Below are 15,948 nucleotides of genomic sequence, written 5' to 3' on the forward strand. Positions count from 1 at the left end.
CCGTCTAACGTGAACCCGTTTCCGTTCTGCTTCTCACTGCTCTAATTCAGCTATCTCAACAACTGACTTGGTATAAATATGACGTGCTGAGCAAACTAACCCACGTTTACAAATTTCAAAGTATCGCTATCAAACCACTTGCCTTTTTATTCCTACTCAGCTGAACAACTCAGCGTCCATCAAGTGATCTTCCTTTAATTTTCCCGCGCCGGTCTATTATTCTCCTTCAGTGGTTTGTTGAAAGATCCGACCACACGGACATATCGCCATCTATTGTCGTGGAGTACGGAGAATTCTGCGGGCAGCGTACCTAAAAAATAAAACAGAAACGCGGAACGACTAGTGAACCCATTGACGTATCACGTGTTACGGCTAGCAAACATTAATTAGCCTTACCATGTATTAATTTAATATGTTAGTGGCTGTACTTTGACACCACAAGGGCTTGTCCGGCTTAAACCGGCTTGTCGGGAGCTGAATCCTATATTCCCCCAGAGGCAAAATAGGCTAGGTCTGTGAACTGATCTGAAAATCTGATTTTTCACAAAAATGTTAGGTTAATTGAGACTAAGTCAAACATTCATAAGATATGAATACTGTGTAAACATTTGTATGTTTAAACATTCTTACACACGACGTGCTGTCAAATTATTCATTACTTATGATCACTACATGGGGAGTAGAAAGACAGTCTTTGGGCAGGTTTTCTGTGCAGGGTAGACACATACAGCACTCAATAGATAAAAATCTTCCTTACCTCCTCTAAAGAGTTCACTGCATGAAAACAAGCTAAAATAAAGACAACACGACCTTACTGAAATAGTATTTAAAAACGTTTTACAGCTTTGAATAGCTCGTCGTAGTGTAAGCGCTCTTGACACCTTTTGCAAATTTAGCTGGCGATATTAAACACTGGTCGGCTACTTTCAATGGAGCTGCTGTGTCATCTAACCGTTATAATTGAAATAGCCGCCAGGTTTTTGTTGAGAACGTTGACGTATCCTGAGAGTGAAAAGAAGCCTGTAGTTGCCACACACATGTTGCATACTTAACTCATTTGAAAATAGACACATTACATTATCTGAATTTTCACTTACTATGCGCTTCATCATACATAGTGTATTTCCCTTTTTTTCTCCACTAAAACGACGTTTTTTTTTTTTTTTTAATTAATTCAACCATGGATTTTTAAGCAATAGTAGCCTGCGGTTGTTCCGAAGCAAAAACCGTTTTCTCCAAAACTGTACTTACATGCAGTGAAAGTAAACTTGAGAGATACAAACTTTGTGATAAACTACATCTGCAGCTTTCCGAAAAGAACGTTTTAAGTGGCGAGTTCTCTTCGTAGGCTGTCCTGTATTATGCCATGGCAAGCAGTGGAGTTTCATCAAAGTATCGAATCAGTCTTTAAAACTGACGTTTTTCCCCTAATCTTGCATCTTGGATCCAATCTAATTTATGAAAAGAAAAAAAATCGAAAGCATTTGCTATCATGCCGAAAATGGTATGTGCTTGTGCTACATGACAATTCCCTAAATTTCGTCCCCACAGAATAGATCGCTGTACGGCGTATTGTAGGTGAAACTTGATTCTTCTGCACTTTTCTTTAGCCATTTACAAATACAAATATCAATATACATATACAAACATCAAACGGCTGTAGCTTGTCTGTTTTGGGATGTTTTTACTGTAACAAAATAAAATGGCACCGAGCAGAGGATGGGTAGCTAATCCACGATAAGGTCAAACAGGTCTATGCACTAACTAGCAAGACAATTGCTTTCCTAATGATACATTGTTTAGTTATGCCCTCTGCTACAATTTCTTAATTTGTGGTAATTCAAACTAAAATTTATCATTAATAAAGCTGTTGTTCTAACAAAATAATGATATGTGTGGTTTGGAAACAATGGACCAAATTTTGGGTATGTCATTAACGGTTATTATTGTAGGGCTGTTCTGTACCTCATTCCTGTGAAGGAAAATGCTGCAAACATCTATGCTGTCCTAATTAAAACAGGCTTTCGTTTTATAAAGAAACTACTTGTCCAACCAGCATTCCTCACAATATTTTATTTATTTTTATAAATTTGTTTATGTACACACCATTATATGAGTAAAATTATTTTCAGTTCTACTCAGCAGCAATTACATCACTGAAAATGATCGTTTAAACCTTATTTTACTGTATATTCCATTACTTGCTATAGTTGCATCACTTGTTGTCAAATATTACTTCATTCACTGGTCTTCATTGTTCTTAGTCTGCTCTTGGTGGTTTGAATTTATCCCATGGATGCAGAGTCTCCTGTCCTGGCATAGACTTCAGCCAATGATTATAATAGCCTCTGAAACCGTCAATCTTGTCCAAGTAGTTGTTCTTTGCTTTGTACTGCAAAATGAAAGGCAGTGAGATACAAATATTCAGATATCAAGGGTATATTAATGTTTGTCCTACTGCCCATTTTATTTCAGGCTGAAATAGCATTTATTTTGACTGAAAACCCATGTCAATTATGTGTTTCCAGTATATTTCAAACAGACCAAGTCATTAAGGTTAACAAACTGACCTTGTCAAAATTTGGTGGGTACTGAGCAGCAAACTCAAGTTGCCTTATGATGACCTCCGTTGCAGGTACCTGGTTTTGCTTCATACTTCTCAGGATCTCTGTCAGGTACTTGTAGTCCAGCTGTTTGGAAGCTCTACTGATTAGGGCACTATATATGTGGGCATTGGGAGTGATACCAGAGGCCTAAAATGAACAGGGGTAAGATATTAACACTACATGGATCTTAAGAAAAAACATCATGACTTGGACCATATATCAACACTGTTAAATAATTCAGGTTAATTTTATTGACAACTTCACCAATATAATCTCTTTACCTTCATTTCAGACAGGAGCTGTAGTCCATCTTTCTCTCTCTTACATGCAACAGCCAGGCTACAGTATGTGTGAAGGTTAGGGTTCAAACCCCTTTTTGCCAATACTGGCAAGAGAGCCTGAAGATAAACATTTAAAAAATGAAAATAAATAATTAAATAAATAAAAATGCAAGTAATTCTCAATTGTAAAGTGCATCACAGACTAACACTGCCATAAGAACATAGTAGTGCCTAAAACCCTGAAAAATTTGATTTCTTACCCTTGCTCCGTCGTAGTCTCCAGCTTTTGCCTTTTTTCGCATAAGCGTATTGAAGAAGGAGATGTCTAGATCCAGTTTATGCTGTTCAGCAACAGAGAACAAGCTCACTTCTGACTGGCCCCCTGGTTCTATAATGTCAGCCAACAAAGTCAGTGTCTTGACACTGGGTTTCACACCATCGGCCTCCATCTTGCTCAGAAATCCCTCCATGTTTCCTATCAATGCCAGTCTGTCAGAGGCACAAGTCACAGCCCCCAAGGAAACAACATTGGTCTTATCTATTCTCAAATCGAGAAGGTTGGGTAAGGTGACATTGGCTGCGGGTGTATGGAGAGAATTAGATTCAGCTGGAAACATCCTTTCCATTCTCTTATCATTTAATCCTGACATCGTGTCAAGGCTGATGTTCTGCTCAACATGAGACACGGTGTCTAATTCCTTATATTCCTTGTGTACCTCTTCCTTGTTCAGTAAGGGAACCAAACTCTGCTCCTCTGTGCTCTTGTCCAGAAAGAGTTTGCTTTCCAAGGCATCTACATCAATCACCATGTCCAATGGCCCCTTTTCTTTTTCATTTGCTCTCTGACCTTTTCTTGCTTTTGTGTGTTTTGGGGGCAATGTCTCTTCATCCCTCAGTAGCAAACAGGAGAACACAGCAGGATCCCCAATACCACAATCCCGGGATGCACGCAGCAACAAGTTATAACTGTGACCATTTGGCTTTAACCCCATCTTCAACATTTGACGCCAAACCTAAAAGGATAAAAAAATCAAACAACTACAAACTGTGCTTTTCAAAACAGAACACATTTTTTATTATATAAATGTGATGGAGAAACAAATTCCTGTATGCTTTATTTTATTTCAACCAACAAAACAATAGCATCTGACTTAATGTAAGACTAATCTCACCTGCAAGACAAACCTGAATCCTTCTTCTTTATTTTTAATGCAGCCCATCAAGAGAAAGTTGAACGTTTCCTGAGTGATTGCATGACCATTCTGGACCACCTCCTGCAGCAACAGAAAATAAATCAGCCCATCCAAACAGAAAGAGAAAAAAAACAAAACAATTCTGTGTCTGAGCCATTCGTACCCGCAGCACATGGAAACAGGCCCTGAGGTCAGAGCAGAGTGCATGTGTCTTCAGAAGGGCATGGTAGGTGATGAGGCTGAGCTGGATGTTCTTCCTCTTTAGCTCTTGCTGGAGTTTAAGGGCTTGTTGCAAACCTGAATCCTTCCAGGGTGACTCGGCACAGGCATTGAACAGAGCAGTGTACGTGGCATCTGTAGGGATGAGGCCTCGTTTCTTCATCTGTTAGTGGAACAAGAAACTGAACTTTGCAGAACTTTCACTGAAATGTAGCATGTATATATTTCTTCCTTGTATACAATCAATTATTTGATTATATTTATTTGGGTTATGTACATGACTATACTTCTTTTTTTTAAACAAGCTTTTACTTGGCCAGGCAAGTGAGTTGGGACAGAAAAAAAGAGTAGCAATTGTGTCGCCAATCAACAGCAGGAGAGACAGTCTGGACTGCAAGACAGTTTGGCGATGATGCTGAATGATAACTCCCCTACTCTGTCAGTTAATATGGTGGGATCTTTAATGTCCATCATCAGAAAAACATCTCCAACAACACTGGTTCCATCACTGCCATGGAGTACTACCTTAATTTATATAAACCAGGAGAAATCTTTGGCTGTTTAGCACAAGAGGATTATATGTGGAATGGCTACTGCCAAATGTACAGCCTTATTATTTTTACAAAAATGCACACATAAAATCACAGCATTGTAACAAACTGTGCCTACCACTTTGCAAAATACTGTACATTCCACCTCACTCACTTACATCATTGTAGAGTTTGAAGGCCTTTTTGACGTAACCCACACGGCCACAACCTCCAATCAGTATGGTATAGTTGTATTCTTCTGGCTGCAGACGCTCGACCTTGAGCATTTGTGTTTCAAACATCTCCAGTGCTTCAGCCAGCTGTGAAAGAGACACTTTATGGAGTGAAAGTTTGTCACTGACCAACACATTTACAGCTCTAAAATCCTTTTTTCTTTACCTTGTCCTGTTTTATCAGTTTCTTGCACTGAAGAAAGTACCAGTAAGTTGTGTTTCTTCTTCCTGGACTTGCCTTCGGCTCTTCCTTTTCCTCCTCACCAAAACGTTCACGATCACTGAGTTCCTGAAGTTCCGGTGATGCTTTGCGAAAATTCTTTCTGGATGTAAAATGTGGGGAATAGGTTCCAAAGTCCTCCTCCTTTTCAGTAGCAGTAGCATCATTCTCAGTTATACTCATATTTTGGATTTCAGATGTTAATACTCTGATTTGTTGCACAATGGGACGATAGGGCGTATTCATAGATGTGAATGTGGTCCTACATCTACCACTTTGGGCATACGTGATTGTCCTTGAAGGCGACATTTTCATAGGAAACATTATTCTCCAAGGATTCTTGTAGGCTAGACTACGCCATGATGTGGAGACAGTTAAGTGTTTCAAAGCACAATCGAACACATTTGATCGATTCATGAAACATCTGAAAGACAGATACTTCGTCATCGTCAACAATGTTCTGAAATGTCACCGATCATCGGGACACAAATCATCCAAGGAAAATGGTCACCAATCGTCACATCAATAGCGAACCACCCTCAATTGCGCTTTAACATCTCACTCTAATATCACAGCTGTAAGGTTAGATACCTAACTGGTACAACAGCTAAATTACAGCTGGTTATACTCAGCAACACGATAGCTGCGCACATGCACACATTGTACCATTAGCAAAGTAAAAGCAATGAAGCAGGCTTTACAACTGAACGAAATTATTGGCCATTATGAACATGCCTTCGTTCAAGATGGGCTTCAAAAGATGTTGCAAATCGGTGTTCATCAGGTCTCGAGCTCTGTAAATACCCGATGGAAGAAAACTTCTACCTGACAGACAGCGGAAAAAAAATGAAGCACTCTTAGCACATGGGAAACGATGTCCTTGCGAACAAAATGCCTGTGCTAGCCTAGCTAATAGATAACAGAACGTGCAGCGAACTGCACTATCCACTTGGCTTCCATAAAATAGTAGATATATCTGGAGTGGGCTTGACAGATTTAGAGGTAAATGCTATATTTTATTTTGATATGGTTACATTTGATAGCAAACATAATGACCAAACTTGAAACACTCGGGGATTGATTAACGTTGCCTTGAAGTTCAGAGTTCAGAGTTCATTTGTTGAATTTGGCGAATGTTTCGGCTGAGAGGGAAAGTCGGATGAGAGTCAATTAGACCAGTGTTTTTCAACCCTCTCTTGGAGTACCCCCTGCCCTGCATGTTTTAGATCTCTCCCTGCTCCAACACAGCTGATTCAAATGATCAACTCGTTATGAACTCCTGAAGCTGCTTAATAAAAAAACTGATCATTTGAATCAACTGTGTTCGAGCAGGGAGAGATCTAAAACATGCAGGGCAGAGGGTACTCCAGGAGAGGGTCGAGAAACATTGAACTAGACTACTGGATGGGTAGCTGTGGCAAGCTAGCTATTTGATAGTTTTTTTTTTTCGTTTGTCGTGTGGTTGAACTTATTCTATTTGTATTTCCTATGTGACTGAACTTTCTCTAGGTAGTTAACATGCAGGATCTGATTGCCACAGTAGGTCATATTAAATTTGATCTGGACATTGCTGTAGAACAGCAGTTGGGAGCTCGATCTCTGCCGTTCCCAGGAATGGACAGTGAGTGGAAACAATTTATAGGCTTATCGTTAGAATATGAAAACCACGGATGTAGCCATCGTTAGATATTGTTGGCCTCGTAGCTAACTGGTCTGTGAGATGGGCATATTATTTATCTTACATCGTCGGTGCCTTGAGAAACCGATGTTTTACCCCCGGCACCAAACTACACATGGTCGTGAATCGCCGTAATGTTGTCAATCCTTTATAAAATCAGGCGCAGCTGTGTGCGAGTTTTTCCTGAGAGCTACCTGATTAAAAGTTATGAATCAAGTTACTGTAAGTGTCATCTTTAAATTCTGTTCCAGAAATTATTAAAAAGTATGTGTAAAGCCAAGATAACAATGTTAGTTAGTGGTGGTGTGTCAGACCATCCTGTCCTAGATCAGGGTTTGTGAAATACCTATTAAGCTTATCTGGCCTATCCTGGCCCAATAGAACCTTAAATTGTTTACTGTATGGCATTTGACCTGTTGCTATTGTAGCTGTTAGGACGAAAAGGGTCGTTCAAACGACCACTTTCTTCTTTCTCTTAAGGTGGAATGTGTTCCTTTTCATCACATCAGTGGAGAGAAAACAGCGGTTTGTAAACACTGGCTCAGAGGACTCTTTAAAAAAGGGGACCAATGTGAATTCCTTCACGAATATGACATGACCAAGATACCAGAGTGCTATTTTTACTCAAAGTTTGGTGAGTGGACTTGAAATTCCAATTGTGGAAACCTGAATAAAACTTTTGCTGCTGCAACAGAGATAACCTCAGTTAGACTAGGGGAAATTCAGTAATAAAGAATGTCCATTTTTGCACTTTAACTCTGAATCAAAGATCCAAGACTGCAACTGGTACGACCAAGGATTCTGTAAACATGGTGAGAAACCTAAGAGCATATTCACATATTCACTCACAGCTAAACAGTTATCCCATGAATATGAGGTCATCATCATCACTGATACAGTTAATAAACCCCAAAGTCAACTCCAGTCAGCAGCACCACCAGAAAATGCCACAGGTCATTGGAGCAATGCATGGCACAAAACAACCTGACAAGCCATAGAGAACCGCGACCACTGGAGCAGGTCACATGTTACAAGGTAATCAAGATCAAATTGTTAATTTAGAGGGACTCAAGCACTGCTCATTCTGTTATGTCTGACATTATACACGTGTACAAAAACCTCAGCACATACAAAAGATGTCCTGAAACATTTGTGTACTGCTTATTATGCAGATTTCAAACACTCAAGTTGCTAGCATTGTTTGTCAGTAGCAGTAATAAACTAAAAGACTAATGCCTCCTGATATAGTGCAATATACAGGTCTTGTATGGCTGACTGCTAGAAGAGTGGACTTCATAGATTCCTATACCAAGTATCCATCAGTGAATGTGTTCTCAGTCTTTACTACTTAATGTCAAATTCTGGACATTGACTGCAACTAGTGGTAGTCAGCTAAATCATTATTTTTTTTCTTCTGTATCAGGAGTAATTTGGTTCATACTCTTCATTTTATGAAAACATTTTTTTCATCAGGTGTTAAATTATGAGTGCAGACCTTATGTTGATGAGCCTTGTGCCTTACCTGTATTTTTCTCATTTAAATTGGTGGATGTAAAGTATGATCACGGAAGAAATATTAAAGTAGGTGTCAGGATTTCTTGGAGTGCCTGCTGCATTTCATCTGTTCTTCATGTTCTCCGTTTCATCTTGTCAGTGTGGCAAAAGGGACACTACGCCAGTAAATGCACAAGGGGACACCTGGCATTCCTAAGCAGACAGTACCTACGCATCATCAGTTGTGCAGATGAGTTCTCAGAGTGGCGGGCTGATGGAAAGTCTCTCTGGGTGATGCTGCCAAACATGAGGGGGAACTACAGCGGTCCCCTTTAAAACCTATGATTTCCATGCATGGTAGACTTCCTCCATGCTGAAATCACTGTTCCTGCAGAGCAATAAACAAATGACTGGAGTGAAGCCCAGAGGGATATTTTTTCCCACAAAGACCTAACGTGAAAAGAAATGGATGTGAATCTCTGGAAGGATCCTGTATCATCTGTATTTCAGCATCTCTGTGTGGTATACATTGCCCATTTCCTTGCACTAGGTAATGTTCTCTTTACTTCAAACCTGCATTATTCCAGCATGCTCACCTCCGGTAATTGTCATTTTCATTAACTACTTCATTCAGATGAATTCAGTCAAACAGATTGACAAGATTGTGGTGTGGAAAATTCTTTATCATTCTTTACAATGCTAGTATACTTCCAAGATGAGTGATAGATAATTCTGTCAGGAATTTTAGTGGTTGCACCACAAAAGTTTTAAATCAGTATAAGAAGGTAAAGAAGGGTGTTCACATGATTCAGTTCAAAACCTCTGTATGTTATGGACATACTGTATAATACTTATGTTCTTGACAGAAGGCGTATAAACATCTACATTTTTTGCCTGTGAGAATGACACTAAATTTCATGGTGTGCGTCCATGAACATGTACAGTTCAACAGATTCGTATGGATCATGTTTTTCAAGGTGTACTGAGATAAGTTTGTAGCAGCAATGGAAAACACTTGTCACATTCCTATTTGTAATGTAAATAAAAAAGTGTATATTTTTCTATACCCATTCTTTTCAGAAAGACAAAAAATATTCCCTGAACTCTCCCTAAGACCAATCTTGTTGCCCTTTCCAGCATTAGTATAGTATATAGCGGAGTATATAGCAATGTAAGCAATTAGAAAAGCTAGGTTAATGTTTGATATTTCAAGCTGTTGTTTAACTAATAATGCTTCCAGATAGCTGCTTGCTAGCATCAAAATGTGTTTAATTGTCCATTGGTTTAAAAGTGATGCTGCAAACAAGTTATGTAAAGCAAATGGCATCTTTAAACAAGAGCTTTAACATAATTTTTATTTTTTTAATGGTAGAAGGGTGTGCTTGCTTCATCCGTCATCCTTTTAGATCAGATTATTTTCACTTTTGTCAACATACATTTGTTTCTCTAAAAACACACAGTTCAATTCAATGCAGCAAATCTTTAAAGTAGCATTTTAATACAGACTCTTATACAGAGTCTCACACCAGTCAAATTAGTGCTTCACATCATGCTGTGTTTAGTGCACTGCATGCGCTTTCCATGCCTAAAAAAGTGGTAGAAAAACATATACATCCAAAAAAAAAAAAAAAAAAAAACTACCACCTGATAAAATACCTATTCAACTCATAGCCGAGTTACACTTCTACGTATTAGTATCCATGTTTAAGAATTTAATACAGAGTTCCCACAATATCTCAAAATCCTTGTATTTTCATTCTGGAAAGATGAACATGCCTAAATATCTTGAAAAGTCATGGGAAAATTTCCCACACCGTAACCCCCCCCAATGTCAAGAAACTTTCATGCTACCAGACTGGCTTGACAGTTACCAGATTTTTCCAGTCATGTTGATGTTGATGCTTCCAGCAATTTGGCTAGCTCTTTGGCTTGTGCAGCAGTCCATTATTGCAGGTCTGGTATTCACTAGTAAGTGCCCACAAAAATCTCTTAAAATATTGTTTAGCCTTAACTCATTTAAAGTCATTGAAAATTATAATTTAATCCAAGTGGGAACACTGAATATAATTCTTATGTGTAATTAATTAAAATAATCCCACAAGAGATAAGAAAGTTTTTTATTTTTGGTCACACATCACTTGATACAGAACACAATGGATGCAGGTGTGGAACTCACACTACTGACCAGTGAGGTCTCAGAACTGTAGTGGTCTGTCAGCAGGAAAGTTTTTTCAGTGATATTTCCTCCAGCGATCATGCTCTACGAATTAGAAGGAGGGGGAAAACACTTAAAGGAAGCCAAAGAGTGGTCGCAAAAACTACCACTCTTATACACACACAAACATGATCGACATGCCGATTTATCCATGTACTACATTATGCAAATATAAAGTGTTTGACTTTAAAGGTAATGTGCGAAAGCATTCAGGCAAATGAGGGTCGTTTACACATGAACGTCTTGCATGCATAAATTGATACTCACTGATGTGATCATATTCCCATATGTAGCTTAAGACGACATAACTTGTCAGGAGCATGGCAATTCCTCCAATGCCACCCTTCTTCACGTTGATGTATTTGTTGTAGTATCTGTCGTGTCCTACGGATGAGAAACCCACACTGAGAAAACGCTGTTTTCATTAAACAGCCCGTTTAAAACAGGTACGGGTTTCTTTGTTTGGTGGCCACGGCGTGACAATACTCTTACTGACTCAATTCAAAAGTCAATCCTTGTCTCCTAAAAAGCATTCAAAATACAATGGCGCAGCACTCACCCCTGCGAACAGCTGCGATGATTCCGTTGGGAGACAAGTCCTTGGTGCTTATCCAGGACATGAGCTCTCCTAACTTAACATCCATCAGCCTCTTTTCGGCCAAAGGGACTGCAAAATAAAATTTAACAGCAACATTGACTAACATATTTTGCGCATAGCAAGCTATGTAAGATAAATAAACCAATGCACATTCCAGCTTTACAAATAAGTGTCTACGAAGACTTACAGCTAGGTAGCTATTGTTATCAAGCTAGTATAACGTTACATGCAGTAAAACGCCAGCGCAGTCAAGTAGTTAACGTTAGCTTACGTTAAGGTGCATGTTTCATGACGCTGAGGTATTTAAGTAGCAAGCTGGACATTTTAACGCACATTCATGAAAATGTTAGCCTGATCTGACACTTGCTCATTTAACTTGAGGAGACACAAGTTATGTTCTTGATAAGAGCGTCTGCTAAATACGTATAATGTCAGGTTGTTAACTAACGTTAACTAGTCTTGGCAAATCTATTAACTACCGGTTCGCTGTTAAATGCGGGCTGCTATACTACCTTACCTTAGCAACTATTTGAAATATTAGACATGCCTGAATCGTAAATAGGTATTTGCTTGCTAGCTGACTGAATTCAAATAATACTTCGCTAGTTTAGTTAGCCAGCTTGCGTCCACACATGACTTGACAGTCATGTGTCCTTGAAGACACGGAAAGCAAGGCATTGCCGATGCGGCCTCTCACATTCTAACGAGAGTATCATGCCACTGACGTTACCTACTACACACTGAAGATTTTCAAGAATACAGCAATTGCATCATGAATCATCTCGAGTAATTCGAATGTGTGTCAGAAATACTAACGTATCTAATTTTAACCAATTGTTCAGCTACAACCTCACCTGGTTTATCAGCCATCTTGTATACCCGTTAATGTAGGACTTTTGGACTATTTCGAATACCGTATTAAAGTATGGGCGGTACAATCACAGATTCTCGGAGCCGTATATTTGCTACTATGTGTGTACGTAATTTCTAAAATCGCCTTTATCATATGAACCTGAGAGATTATTCACACCCGTAGTCTGCCTACTACAAATGTCAATAGCGGTCGACGTACACACATACAAAAAATAGTTGTGTTGCTGTTAAAATAATTTAAACCATTAACATGTCAGGGGGAAATCGTATTAAAAGACCAAAGCCATCCCTTTTATGAAGTATTCAAGTATCATGGAAATTAGAGTATTCTATCTAAAGGGATCGGTTCATCGCTAGTGTACTGTATTGTCAATAGAAAAAAAGTTGAATATAGGTAGAGTCTGATCAATACTTTCCATCACTGTGTAGCAGTGCTAGGTCCCCTCCCAAGTCCTAGCCCCCCACCAAGAGCTCCAGTGCCCCAAAAACTTAACCGTAGCATAATTTGCTCAATAACAGTATAACGCATTTAACTTAATTTGTCATTCATTCCACATTTTTTCTGGAGGCTGGAATCCCAGTGTTCTTGCTCAACTCACCACTGTAAGTAAAGCAGCCTTAAAACCTCCCCGTGCTATAGGCATGCCCATGTATTGTCTCAAGTTTGATATGTTGTGTGGCCTGGTTCAACTAACAATGTTACAATGCCACCGTGCCATTATAACTAATGTGTTTATTTAGTGGTCCATGATAGGATTTAGCTTGAAGCTTGTTGTATTTATAAGAATAGACGTCTACCTCTCAATGTAATTTTTTAATTTATCTGTGTGTGCATGCAGACAACACACACACACACACATTTAGTTAAATGCAAAACTACATAAGAAGCAAGGCATGATGGCTACAGTTCTGTGAAAATGGCAGTGTTTATTTCCACTTTAATTACAGGATAGATTTATCAAAGAGCACATGTGTAGTGGCTAACAGAGAATTGTGGACATAATCATCAAGAACACTTATGTTACTGATGTCAGCTGGAGGCAACCAGTTAAAATATCCCTAAAATAACAACATACAGTAATAATCATATACAGTAGATTTGTTGTAGTTCATTTGTAATGTTTAGAATGTCTATGGATGAGCATCCACTGGCACCAAAGAGGGCCGGTATTTCACTGACCTTCAGTGCAATGTTACCATGACAACTCAGGACACTAATCAAACCAAGCAATTGGGAGTGGTCACCCTCCATCTTTAACCAAGGCCTTCTATTGGAAGTGGTATATGTGCCTGAGTAAGTTTCCATACCATAGAGCAGTAGGATGAATATGATCATTTGTAAACTTGGCTACCTAGTACCTGTGACATTACTAGAATCAGGATAGAAACATCATTCAAAAGAATGATTTCGCAGTGTGTCAGACTGCATTGCTGTTATTTAGCAGAGTGACTTACATAGGTGACAATTTTACATATTATCCATTTACACAGCTGGATATTTAGTGAGGTTAAGTACTTTGGGTTAAGTACCTTGCCCAAGGGTAAAACAGCAGTGCTCCAGTGCATTGTCAAACAGGCAACCTTTCAATTCCAAGCCCAACCACTACACTGACACCCTGTACACACTGCTGAGCTGTACACCACATTGCCGACTGTGTTGTCTGAAATTAGAAATTGTCTGCATTGTACTAAAAGTGAGAACCTACTTTTATCTCCTTCTGCCTGTTACAAAATTGTGTGTGTGTGTGTGTGTGTGTGTGCGTGCGTGTGCATGCGTATGTGCGTGCGTGTGCATGCCTGCGTGTATGTTATCAAGAAAGGCACCGTTCATTACTGCTGTCAGGTTTTTTTTAACCTCCTGTATGTTTTACGGTATCGATAAACTGATGAGAGTACATGTTTAGATGAAATGCATCATGTTTAATATTCACATGGTACATACAGCAAGGATCTTTTTTGCATGTTCCCATCATTTCTGCTGCCTTGTGGTACTTCCCTGAATTGTGTGTCTATTGCCCAGGCTTAATCATACCAGAGACTTAGAAATGAGAATTCACTCCCTCTTTGCATGGCTCAGAGTTTGCAGAGAAAAATCAGGGTTCATGGAGGGACTGGCATCCTGTCCAACCATGCACAAAGAAGACCTCCAATATTATTGCCTGGATGTTATATGAGTGCTATTCCACTAGAGGGAGATGGGAGAGCCTACCACAGAATGAGTCTCTGCATTCAGTCTTGAAATTGTGTTGGGAAGCAGCAGACCTTATGGTGAATTAAATATTCTTTTTAACCCCTCATCTTTCTTTTTGAAGTCACAACAGAGATTTAATATTGATTTTTCAGAGCACCCAAATTTAACAATGGAGAAAAGTTAAGCTTTGCAGTTTTTTTTTTACTTCCTTCAAACACATTGCAAAAATATTCCTGCTCAGGAGGGAATTATAAGTACCCAATGGAAATTATTTCAACTTGTTTAATCTTTGATGAACTATGCCCAAGCAAAGTTAATTTTCTTTTTTTTTCTTTTCTGTTTTCAAAGCCTGATGCTGATGGGGACTCCTTGGGCTTCATGATAAGTATTGTGCAGAGTAAAAAATGTTATCAGTAATCAGCAATCCTCCAGACACACATGAGTGAATTCAGTTAATATAAATCAATTTGGCTGATTCTCTTTATATGGCCTGAGTTTGACATCACCAATTATGGCAGGAAATAGGCCATTTAGTGTGGCTGGGTTTTTCATACTGGTTCAAGTTGTCAGCTTGTGCTGATTAAGCCACAGATAAAATACACCATGAAATAGTGTCCCGTTTAAATCCTGTGAAGCATTTGAATCAGTGTACAATCAGCAGTTTTAAGTGTGCTCTCTAAATGCACCTTATCACATTTGTTTCCATAGCAGCACTAATCAGCACTAATTTGACTGTTCTGAAAGAGGAATGGTTAATTGTGATTACTCCTAGAGTAAAGGAGGGCTTAACTCAGAAAAGCAATCAATAAAATGTTGCAAAAGTGAACAATTGCTCTATATATTTCATTGTTGTTTCATATTGTGCATTAAAACATTCCAGCACCACAAAAAATCATTTCATGTACTATGAGGACCTTATTGCACTAAGTTTGCAGGGCAATAATAACAAGCAGGTAGGTCAAAGGTAACCGATCCATGAATCCATCCGATCCAGGAATTTCATTGCTTCTGCATCTGTGTTGTTTCATTTTGTAGTTCAGGCATTTGTCTAGTTGTTCTATGAGTAAGACCAATGATTTGATGAAGAGCAACAAATCTTAAGGAAGTAAAAGTTAATTATTCCATCCAAGACAGCACGGTGGTTCAGAGATGAGATGGCATTATGGCATTCATGTTAAACACCTTTGCTGACACGTGTAAAAGTGAACATAGAGTACAGTGCAGTACATATAAATTGTGAAATTAAATATACCCCTTGCGCAATCCATGCAATTCGTCATTGTTGCACAGTATGAGATATATTTCTTATTTGTATCTCATGCAGTAAGGTGAACTTTGCCTTCATGAGCACCTGCCTGTAGATTTGTGTATGCACACATTAGACTAATTCAGTGTTTGAATTTCTGTATGATATATGGTAGTGTATTATATTCATTTTATGCATCATATTCATTATATAATATTGTGACATACTGTATTTATGGCACAAAATAATCTCACAAAAAAGAATATTCCAACTCAGTGACTTTAAATGAGTTACATTTTGAAATGTTTGGTTCTGTTTGTTGACATTGTAATGCTAATATTACGGCTGATTAAAAACAACAACAAAACCGC

The 15,948-nt window shown here is 38.7% G+C and overlaps 2 protein-coding genes and 1 pseudogene across 3 annotated transcripts; 1 reads left to right on the forward strand and 2 right to left on the reverse strand.

The window, feature by feature from the left end:
- Positions 1-212: 212 nt before the first annotated feature.
- On the reverse strand, positions 213-5,823 carry ptcd1 (pentatricopeptide repeat domain 1). Of its 2 annotated transcripts, XR_005005362.1 has the most exons (9): positions 5,229-5,823; positions 5,009-5,149; positions 4,244-4,462; positions 4,060-4,161; positions 3,148-3,900; positions 2,888-3,004; positions 2,571-2,753; positions 2,202-2,392; positions 213-310 (listed from the first exon to the last, which is right to left on the reverse strand). XR_005005362.1 is itself a non-coding variant. In XM_036542519.1 (8 exons), the coding sequence occupies exons 1-8, from the start codon at positions 5,727-5,729 to the stop codon at positions 2,261-2,263; spliced, it is 2,148 nt and encodes a 715-aa protein (XP_036398412.1). In that variant the 5' UTR covers positions 5,730-5,823; the 3' UTR covers positions 2,159-2,260. The 2 variants fall into 2 exon arrangements, 1 of the variants encoding a protein (XP_036398412.1); XM_036542519.1 differs by lacking the exon at positions 213-310 and having other exon boundaries at positions 2,159-2,392.
- Positions 5,824-6,800: 977 nt separating this feature from the next.
- On the forward strand, positions 6,801-8,671 carry LOC118779661 (annotated as a pseudogene).
- A 1,421-nt stretch (positions 8,672-10,092) lies between these two features.
- Positions 10,093-12,191, reverse strand: LOC118787099 (ATP synthase subunit f, mitochondrial-like). Its single transcript, XM_036542531.1, has 4 exons — positions 12,122-12,191; positions 11,229-11,336; positions 10,937-11,053; positions 10,093-10,714 (listed from the first exon to the last, which is right to left on the reverse strand). The coding sequence occupies exons 1-4, from the start codon at positions 12,135-12,137 to the stop codon at positions 10,686-10,688; spliced, it is 270 nt and encodes an 89-aa protein (XP_036398424.1). The 5' UTR covers positions 12,138-12,191; the 3' UTR covers positions 10,093-10,685.
- Positions 12,192-15,948: the final 3,757 nt, after the last annotated feature.

The sequence above is a fragment of the Megalops cyprinoides genome, chromosome 1 (assembly GCF_013368585.1).
Source record: "Megalops cyprinoides isolate fMegCyp1 chromosome 1, fMegCyp1.pri, whole genome shotgun sequence".
NCBI classification, from domain to species: Eukaryota; Metazoa; Chordata; class Actinopteri; order Elopiformes; family Megalopidae; genus Megalops; species Megalops cyprinoides.